Genomic DNA, 11,023 nt, shown 5'->3' on the forward strand with positions numbered 1-11,023 from the left:
CAGAATTTCCTGTTTTGATCCCTTTCCGAGCAGTTGGCATTGTCCAGGCACCGTCTAGCTCTTCTGATCTCAGGGTTGTGAAGGCTGAAGTCCTCGTGGTCCATCTTACCTTTGGACTAATTGTTTCCAATGACTTTGATTTTCTTCACTCTTCTTTGCTCCAGACAAGAAGAGACCAATAGTTGCTGCAAGTGTTTTTTGAATTATCCTTAGCAAAATTTTACTTGTGTGTGATATTAATGATATTGTTCAATAATTTCCACATTCTGTCATCTTTCTTTGGAATGGGCACAGATATGGATCTCTTCCAGTCAGTTGGTCAGGTTGCTGTCTTCCAAATTTCTTGTCATACAGGGGTGAGCGCTTCCAGCAGTGCATCTGTTTATTGAAACATTTCAGCCAGTTGCTGGAGCCTTGTTTCTTGTCATTTCCTTCAGTGCACCTTGGATTTCTTCAATACCATTGGTTCTTGATCATATGCTACGTCCTGAAATGGTTGAATGAAGATTAATTCTTTTTGGTACAGTGACTGTACATTCCATTTTCTTTTGATGCTTCTTTCATTGTTCAATATTTTGCCTGTAGAATCTTTCAATAGTGTAACTCTAGGCTTGAATTTTCAGCCTGTGATATGCTAAGCATGTTCTTCCCTTTTGGTTTTCTAACTATAGATGTTTGCACATTTCATATTTTATCTTCTCAAGCCACCCTTTGATATCTTTTGTTCAGATGTTTTATTTCAGTTACTATGTGCCAGGCTCCTTGCTTTTACGTGTGCTATCTCATTTAATCCTCACCAAAACCATTACTATCCTCATTTTATATATGAAGAAAGTGAGGTTCAAAGAAGTTATAGGTAACTTACCTTAAGTCACATGGTAAATATTGAGTGCAGGTGTGAATCTGTATCTTTCTGACTGCAAAGTCCACGTTCTTCACCACTGCAACAGGTTGCCTCCTAATAAGAATGTGCAAAAGGATTGTTTTTGTTGGTACACATGATCTACCCAGGCAGAACCAGGCCTGGCATCTGGAAGGAGTGTTACTTACCTGGTGTGTCCTCTGTGGGGTCCAGAGGCTTGATGCAGTTGTTACCCAGACTGTACTCCATTCAGATACTTGTTTTGATGTAATAGGGTTTATAAAAGTCTTTTAAAATTAAATTTCTATTTTTCCAGAAGTACACATACATGGTTTTAACTCTCCTCTCTATTCCTACATTCTGTTTCCTAGAAGCAACCATTTTCAATTATTTAACTATTTCTTCTGCTAAATTAAATCTGTATTTCTAGCTGATTCTTCAAAGTGGTCAAATACTCATCTATTTGTTCCATGTATTTATTTATTTATGTCCACATCTCACCATCATCTTTTGCTCCTCTACTGTGTTAGATTTTGTAATTCCCATACCCCATATCTTTATTATCTCATTTTGACATTTCTAGTGACATATGTCATGAGAAAAAGTTATAGAAGATAATATTTATGAGTCCTTGAATGTATTAAAATGTCCTTGCTCTACACTGATATCTAAGTGTCATTATTATTTCAAAACAGAATCCAGAGAGGTATCAGTATGTTGCTTCCTAACCCTTACGAATATGTTACAATTATTCGTATTTCCCCCCTAAACAGCTATGAATTCCAGGTGAAACCCAAAAACCCACTTGGTGAAGGCCCAGCCAGCAATACAGTGGCATTCAGTACCGAATCAGGTAATCACATCAACAGTAATTCCCCACAAGTACGGAAATGGGCACACTGTAGCAATGTTTTGAAAATTGTTTGAAACCCAGCTAAATAATATGTGTACTTAATTAATTTCTTGAATTTCTAAAATCATCCATGAAAAAAGTCAAATTGAAGGTACTCTTGAGGAAATACTACTTACACTTTTCATTTATCTTGTCACTGATAATCAGACCTTATCAGTGAAAAAGGAAAAAAAAAAAAAGGCATATACTATACTCAAAAATCGAGTGAATGAGGGTTCCCTTCTATGCCTGAACGAACGAATCAAGCATGCTGAACCACGTTGTTGTCAGGTGCTGCTGAGTTGGCTCCACCTCACAGCAACCCTACGTACAACAGAGCAAAACACTGCCCAGTCCTGCACCGTTCTCACAGTCCTTTCTATGTTCGACCCCATCGTTGCAGCCACTACATCAATTCATCCTTTTGAGGGCCTTCCCCTTTTCCATTGACCCTCTACTTTCCCAACCGTGACATCCTTCTCCAAGGACTGGTCCCTTCTGACAACATGACCAAAGTATGTGTGTGGAAGTCTGGCCATTCTCGCTTCTAAGGAGCCTTCCAGTTGTACTTCTTCTGGCTGCTGAACCACAGCACATCCAGAAAACAAATTCTTGATAGTTTTTTAATGCTCAGCTGTGAAATTTTGTGATCTGACCTTGCAAGCACACACAGCATTATTTGCATAATTCTTACACCAACTGCAGTTCATGGTATCTTAGTAAGTTTACCAAACGTTTTTGAATGAAGCTAAAAGACAAAAGGTTTTAAAATTGATGTGAAGGCTGAAACAGTGACAAAGACCCCTTTTAAATACTCAAATCACATGCATCACATACAGCTGAGTACCTAGGGGAATGGAGATTCTTCAACAGAGAATGATTTCCAAAACCAAACTTTCAAGTTTGGTCTTTAGCAAGAAATGTGTCATTTTGCAGTTAGGATTTTTTAACACCTGCAACTGCTCATGTTTTTCACCATGCTACTGGGTCACTGGGAGTTACTGACCTAATACTTTCTCACTCTGTTTACTATTCCTCCTCAGCGGACCCTAGAGTGAGCGAGCCAGTTTCAGGTGAGTACCCTGTCTAAGCGGGAAAACAGACATGCTTTTCTAAACTAATTCAACAGGCATGGCAGAAATTTGGTTAGGATTTCACTTTTTTCAAGTTTCTCTTAGAATATTAATCAGGTGTGAATGTTTACCTAAACATGTTCTGGGAACAAGCTGGGTATTTTGAAACCTGCCTTCATTAATGTACCATACACACTGCCAATGAGTTGTTTGTGACTCATAGTGACCCTACAGGACAGAGTAGAACTCCCCCATAAGGTTTCTAGGTCATTAATGTACCAGGCTAGGACAAATGCTGTTTAATAATTAAATCAAGATATAATTTATCCTTCATTCCCACTTTTAGTAACAAGTCACATTAAAACAGCTGTTTAGCTTTTGTAATATGCTTCAAAAAATATGTAAATTTGCTTAAGAATGCCATCTACCCATAGCACTGCAGAGGCTATTAAACACCTACACACTGCTCTGACATCACACTATTGACAGGAATTTAATTTAGGTTTGCTTGTTTAAATCTTTGTATCTTTGGACCCCGTATTTGGCACTAGAGAAAATCAGGTACCACCAGTAAGTTTAAATGAAATTTGCAACTGCTTCTTTAAAGTTTTTAGGAAAGTGCTTCATTTTTTCCAAGAGGCAAATACTAAACTCAAGTCATGTGTTTTCCTTTTATAGCAGGAAGAGATGCCATCTGGACTGAGAGACCCTTTAATTCAGACTCTTACTCAGAATGTCAGGGCAAACAGTATGTCAAAAGGACATGGTATAAAAAGTTCGTAGGAGTGCAGCTATGCAACTCTCTCAGGTACAAGATTTATCTGAGCGACTCCCTCACAGGTAAGCAAGGCTGCTAGGCCTCTTTTGAGCCTTTCCTTCAGGGGAATGTTTTGTAGCACACTATAATTTGGCTTTTCCTAAGGAGAGTTCCAAGTATTAAAGTGTGATGTAAATAAATACAAGTAATTTCCTCTTAAGATGTTACTGGAATACTTATCAGACTAGAAAACAAGGATTTGAGACATGCTATTAGAAGGTAAATAAGGAAAATGCAATTTAAACAGTGCTATCATAGGAAACTTGAATGAACGGGTACTAACACATCCAAGCTCAATTTTGTTACAGCCATTCAAGGGTGAAAAGCCTATTGATAATAAAATGTGTTTCTAATAATATTCAATGGATAGACTATGACAACCTTAAGATTTTCTACCCGCCAGAGACTCCAAACCAAAAAACCAAACTCACGCCATCGAGTTTGTGCTAAGAAAATCATTCAAAGGAACCAGTCTTGCAAAGTTCTAGGGATAGAGCATCAGAAGTAGAGGGCAGATAAAGTAAAGGTCTGAGGCAAAACACATCTGTTCCTCTAGTGAGGCTGGGGTTTGGTATGTGATGGGGATGGGCAAGCAGACAGGTATGAAACCACGGGGGCTTTAGAACTGGTAAGGACTCTGAATTTTAAGTATAATGGGAAACTACTGGAGAGATTTATGGAGAAAATAACTTTGACTTGCATTTTTTAAAAGATCACTAACCTCTGCCAGGAAGAGCAGAAGGGGTGGCAAGAGTAAAAGCAGGGTGAACAGCTGGGAGACTATTCCAGTAGTTCAGGCAAGGGACACTGTTGACTTGAACGTTAGGGATTGGGGGGAGTGGGCATGGGATGGAAGAGGAGACTGATTATTTGAAATGATTTAATTATGCTAGAATTGCCACGTGTCAAAGAATGTAACACTTCATCATCCTTTTAAATCTCTGGTTCTTCAGGAAAGTTTTATAACATAGGTGATCTGAGGGGTTATGGAGAAGATCATTGCCAGTTCGTAGATTCATTTTTAGATGGACGCACTGGACAGCAACTCACCTCTGATCAGTTACCCACCAAAGAAGGTATGTTTTCTGAGCCTCCTCCCTAAGAGGATTTTGCAGATTAACCCAGAAAGGAAAGCAACCGATTTAAAATTAAGTTTACAGTACTACTGCTCTAATTGTCTGACTAGAAAAAATTAAGACTTTAATACAAGTTTCTTAACTTACAGTCCTTACAGCTCCATTCCTTAGACCAAAACGAAACTATACAGAGACACACATAAATAGTCTACTTCAAGGAAATCTGAATTTGCAAAAGAGCCGTCTTACGCAAATCATTCATGTATCACCTTTATGGTTTCTGTCATACTGAGCATCATCTGCATTATTTTATTGTCTGTCTCTCAAAAAAAGAAACCTTTACTACCATAAATGGGAAAAAAGTTTACCTTCTAATTTTATACTGATACAATTAAATTAGAAAAATTCTATTGACAAATGAATAACCTCTGTAACTTGCTAAAGACATATTACTACTAAGCTATTTAATGAACTGAAAAAGACAGTATAGTAAAGGATAAATTGTCCATATTACTCAGGAATTACAAAGCGGGTCTTTGTAATGATTTAATACATATGATTACAGATTTTTCAGCAACATTTTGCACACATGCACTTAAAAAGTATCAACCATACTAAAAGATTAGTCAGTAAAATCTGTCAACCTATTAATGGGCAGTTGGAACTGCTGAATCATAGGAACTGGAATATAAAATACTATGAATTTTGTCTATCTCTGTAACATTTCAGTGAAATTTTTAATCATATAAAGATGATTTCACTAAGAGCAATTAAGACTTACAAGTTAAACCATCTTATAACTACCCTAACTTTTGTATTCCTAATGTTCTAGTAACACCCTTATGAAGGTCAGGTCTTCATAGACACCCCTATAGTCTTTAATATGCAGAAAGAACACTTTCAGGTAAGACAGGGAGAGCTCTACTGAGTGTGGTCAGTGACATTCCAAAAAAAGAGAAGAAAACACCCCAGAACGCCAACTATCCCATCCTACCTTGGTAAGCACGTCTACTTTCTTCACGTGCCCAATTCTAGCCAGCCATTACTGCCTCAGGAAAGACACCAAGGCTTCTGTTGCTATTTTCTTAAATATACTGCTTCACCCAAAGTCATCCTCAGTCACTCAATGACACACGTTGGTCTATATACATAACCAGTGAGGTAAAAGTATAATGTAGTAAATATTAAAATTAAATTATTTCCCCTCTTAGGCTATTTCAGAGCAGTTCGTCAGGAACCTGTCCAGTTTGGAAAAATAGGTGGTCACACCCACATAAATTATGTCCAGTGGTATGAATGTGGAATGACAATACCTGGGAAATGGTAAATGCTGCAACCATGCTGTCAAGTGCCTTTTATTTCATCATGGCAAAAAAAAGAAAAATAAAGATGACATTATGCTATTTGTCACATTCATTTAAAGCTGTTTTGTTTACTATGTATAAAAGTTTAAAGTTTAATTAATAGCAATACTAGATGTTTATTATTAGAAAAGACTGCTGAAAATATTTATCAGGTTTTTTTAAAGTCATTTTAAGAAAGCAAGGTATTAACAGAATAACATTTTTGGGGAAGCTGGCTCCCTATTCATGTTTTTTTAAGAGATCATTTGTATATTTATCACTGTTGTAATGTTTTGAGATACTTTTATGACAAAATTAACATCAAAAAAACTTTAATATACTTTTGAAAGATATTTTTATTAACATACACTCTTTTCTACGGTGAGTTACTTCCATAATTCTCTAGTTAGTTTAACTTATTGGATCAAATTATCTTCAGCATATATATCTGGGGGTGGGAAAGTCCTAATATTCATGTATATTTAAACTTCAATTTTTTTTGCAACAGCTGAATTGCTTTTCTGAAGTACTTAAGAAAACATTCTAATATACATCTTTAAATGTTCGCAAATTATTGAAAAGAATTTGTTTGAAATGATTTCATTTTATTTGAAAATGGAATTGAGAACTTGATATACTCAGTTTCAAAAGATCCATTTTGTTCTTTCTCTACCCAGATATATGTTGTAATATCCAAGTGTACTTTTTTGTGTTCCTCATGTTTTTAATCTGATATAATCAAGCTGTATGCAGAGACTGAATGTGAGGTCTGAGCACATAAAGGTAATGCATTATGAGCTCCCTACTATTTTACACTTTAGTATATATGTATATATAAGGCCCCTATGAATGAATGAAAAAGATGTTTTCTGTTTAATAGAAGTGGTAATAAAAACCTAACTCATTTTTGTTAAAAAGTACTGTTGTTTTCCTTCATCTGGGGAGGGAGATGGGATGTTGCATTATAGCCTTCACTCTGAAAAGCCCTTTCCAGTGTGTGTTGAACTTTCAACATGTTTCATTTTTAGCAATGCTATATATTTTTCAAACAAACAATTAATCAAACTCTGCACTAAAGAGACTGAATAAGACGACTGAATACTTCATTTCTGATCGGTTCATCAGCACTTAACTTATTTATACTTTTCCATCACCTCCATAAAAAGGAAAATCAAAATTATTCCAGGTCTTCCAAAACTCCCTTGCTAGCTATTGTGTTCATATCCTAAGACAACCTATCTTTCTTTCTTCCTGTGAAATCTACTTAAAAGTGATACATTTTTTAAAACCAATGACTGATTGATTGATTGATTGTTAAAAAGTTCTCTGAGTCAGGGAAAACAACACCATGTTTCTCTGAATAGAAAACTGTTTATACTTCATTTAAAGATTTATACTTTAAGGCCATACAAACACCAAAAAGGATTTCTGAAAAAATATGACTGTTTCTTGTTTGTCATATATCTATAATGTTAATGACTAAATTAAATTACAAGAAGACTAATGGATTCAATCATCTTTATTAACCTATCAATGTTACATTTTATATATAATACCTAGTTGTCTTCTCAAAGGGATCTACTTTAGTACATCATGTTAATATTAAAAAAGCCAAATCAGATGGCTAAACCTATCATTTTTAATATCCTTTGAACAAGGTAAGCTAGAAAGTCAATCATTTTACACAGATTTAAAGAGTAGTGTTCCAAAATAATAAAATAATTAGGAAGCTGCTACGTTTTAAAGCAGGGGGAGAAAAGAAAATTTTCATTTTGGTCTTTTTTGTGTCCCAGCAAATTATATTTTCAATGAACAGCAACAATGATATCATAAAAAATGCTCTGCTTTTTAAATTTCTGAACTTCAATACAAATTAAAATAAAATAGTAGTAGTATTGGAGTCTTTCAGGAGGCAAACAGGTGCATTTATCAGTGTAGCTGAGCCCCCTTATCGATAACCAGGTCCAGGCTGGGTATAGCCCTGACCAAAAGGAGGACGATTACGTGCATATGGGTTAGGCCCACTAGGAGGAGGGGTCATGGTACTTCCAGGAGGTGGAGTAAAACCTGGTCTTGGTTGATAGGCCCCAGGTTGGCTAGGAGCCATTCCAGGTTGTGAGGCAGGGGCCACAGTGTAATTAGTAGGCTGAGAAGTTTGAGTAGTATAAGTCTGTGGAGGATAACTGCTCGGCTGTGGAGGATACTGCTGTGGAGGTTGAGCAGGTAGTTGTTGAGGCTGACCAGAAAAGGCAGGAGCTGGTGCCTGGGAAGCTGGTTGCTGACCATATCCCTGGAACTGCTGAGGTTGCTGGGGCCCAGTCTGCTGACTATAGCTTGCTGTGAAGGCAAAATAAATAACATGTATGTCTTATTTATCTTTTCCTGCAAATTTTCCAGAGAATCAGTTGTACTGTTATGAACCAAAACTGGTAAGAAGTTTAACAAACTTGCTCACAAATATATACAAACAAGGAGAGTGACAGAGTTTATTATTTCAAGTCCAAATAGGTAATTTTTTAAACTCACTAATTTTAAATTGAAGCCACTACACATATTTCTTTATTATAAATGCTTCTAAACTATATAATGTTTAAGCACAAAGATCCTGTCCTAGCATGATTCCTAGTACAGAATAGATGCTCAAATGAGAAATGCATTAATTATATTTTGTATTTTCTAGGAAAACCAAAACACAAAAGCTGAGTCGTCATTAACCTGGTTTTGAGGGGAGGCCCAAATACCAGTCCCCAAATAGAAATGTACCACAGGGAATGAATATTTTTTAATGAAACAATGATATTACAAATACATACATCTTAACATGCTAATGAGGCGCTTTAAAGTTTACTCATACTCTGTAAAAACCAAGCCACTAAAACAAACTTTGAGAACTCATTTTCAAATCCTTAAAATCTTGTTTCGTTTAGATTTGATAGCTGATATTTTTACCTTTAAAACTCAAAATACTGACTTAACAGTAACAACATAACATACAAAAAGCATACCCTACTGCCCCATAAAATCAACATCCAAATTAGTCATTTACTAGGATGTAATTTTTTAAAAAAGAAAAAGTCTGCTTCACTGAAAACTTTTATCTCTACCATGAAACACACCTGCAGCTACTTGCAATGAAACCTCTCCATTGACTGGAATCCTGTCAGCATTAAACACCAGATACATAAGAAAATTATTAAAATATGTACAACCCTGTATTTAAGGAAAAAAAAAAAGGATTGAATAAATTTGAGTATATTCTGAACTCACCTTGAACCTGGGTTCAAAATCTACTCATGAAAGAAACCTTTTTGACATAGTCCATGAATAAAACTGGAAAAGGTTACAGAGGGAACTGACCAACAGTGTCAAAGATGGTCCAATGTTACTATAACCACTTAAAATCTCCAAGCAGAGTATTTAGTTCGCTATCTCCATATCTCTCAATAAAATTCAAGTTAAAGTGACTAGGGGGATCAGAAATAGAAAGATGATAATTTGAAGAAAACTAAAATTTATTCAGCATGAAGACAGTCTAAAATCATCAGGAGCAAGCTTAATTTTTAATAAATTAATCTAAATCATTTAACTTGTGGTAGCATCTCAATACTGAACTAAAATCAATTTATGGCAAAATCTTGAATGTCATACAACATTTCCTATCCTTTATATAAAAAATTTTTAAACATCTATTATGTTAAGTTTTTAGAGAAACAGAAGGCTTGAGCTCTTATGCTGCAAATGTCTATTCAAATTTAAGGCTGTGAACAAAAATTTTTAAATGCTGCATTTTTTATATCCAGGCAGCTGAAATCTAAGCTAGCTTTCTGAATGAGTCTTGAAGCAATCAGATCCTTATTTATTGCTCAGGAGAGGAATTTACCCCAATGATGTAGTTTCATTAGCAGGCTACTCATCTTGATGATAAATGCAGCAATGCTTCTAATACATGTTAGTCTCCCTCCTGCCTCTAGGACAAGGGGTCATATGCTCCACAAAACATACTACACCTATACAAAAATACAAAAAATACTACCTATTCCTTTATAGAAACCTGATTAGAAAACACAGCATGATACAGGGGAAGTACAGAATTGCAAAGACAGAACTGGGTTCTGGTCCAGCTTCCTACTGAATGGGTGCATATCCTTGGGCCTGGCACAACCTCTATGAACTCTGGAGTAGCTTCTTCTATAAAATGAGGCAGTGGAACCCAATCAGTGGTACCAAACCCTGGCTGCACATTAGAAGGACCTGCATTGTTTTTTAAGTATCAAAGCCTGAGTCCTATTACTGACCAAAAGAAATATAACCTCTGAGAATAGGGCCCAGGCTCTTTCAAAATGCTCTCCACATGATTCTAAGCACAATGAGGGTTGACTAGGTCTTTTCTACAAATTATAATATACTTAAGATTTAACTTATAATATAAATTATGTTGAGTTGAAGTTGAATTTTTGATATTTAAATCTTTGGCTGTAAAACAAGAGTCAAGACAAACACTCTGCTATGACAAATGTAGAAATTACCTGAATTTTAACCAAACTTATGTTAAAGATATTTATCCCATTTAAAGATGGACACTCTTCAGTAGCTAGATGGGAAAACAAAAACAACATATCCAGAATGCCTATTTTTTTTATAATGGGGGAGCATCTGAATGCTCTCAGAACTAAACCAAACTCACTGCCGTTGAGTCGGATCTGACTCATAGCGACCCCTCCTTGGATTTCTGAAGCGGTATCACTATGAAGTAGATCTCCCCATCCTCCTTCTGAAGAACGGCTGGTGAGTTTGAACTGTGAGCTTTCTGGTTAGCAGTCAAATGCCTTAAGCACTGCACCACCAGAGCTTCCAGTTGCCTGAATTATGTTTTATACAATTCTACTTTTATGGTAGGAGCTCTGGTAGCATAGTGCCTAAGGCACTTGACTGCTAACCAGAAGGCTGGTGGTTCAAACCC

At 36.1% G+C, this 11,023-nt stretch overlaps 2 protein-coding genes across 2 annotated transcripts in view; one reads left to right on the forward strand and one right to left on the reverse strand.

Annotated features, from left to right (window-relative positions):
- LOC103201149 (ABI family member 3 binding protein) overlaps nucleotides 1–6,047 on the forward strand; it is a 430,073-nt gene extending 424,026 nt beyond the window's left edge. The window contains 5 exon segments of the mRNA XM_042781643.1: nucleotides 1,636–1,715; nucleotides 2,798–2,827; nucleotides 3,506–3,667; nucleotides 4,598–4,720; nucleotides 5,932–6,047. Coding sequence (XP_042637577.1) covers nucleotides 1,636–1,715; nucleotides 2,798–2,827; nucleotides 3,506–3,667; nucleotides 4,598–4,720; nucleotides 5,932–6,047 — 511 coding nt within the window.
- Nucleotides 6,048–8,011: 1,964 nt separating this feature from the next.
- The window catches only part of TFG (trafficking from ER to golgi regulator), a 51,531-nt gene continuing 48,519 nt past the window's right edge, over nucleotides 8,012–11,023 (reverse strand). Inside the window, exon 7 of the mRNA XM_007945778.2 lies at nucleotides 8,012–8,400. Within this exon, the coding sequence (XP_007943969.1) occupies nucleotides 8,012–8,400 (389 nt within the window). The remainder of the gene's footprint in view (nucleotides 8,401–11,023) is intronic.

The sequence above is a fragment of the Orycteropus afer genome, unplaced genomic scaffold, assembly GCF_000298275.1.
Source record: "Orycteropus afer afer isolate SDZICR_OR568_19922 unplaced genomic scaffold, OryAfe1.0 scaffold00143, whole genome shotgun sequence".
Classification (NCBI taxonomy): domain Eukaryota; kingdom Metazoa; phylum Chordata; class Mammalia; order Tubulidentata; family Orycteropodidae; genus Orycteropus; species Orycteropus afer.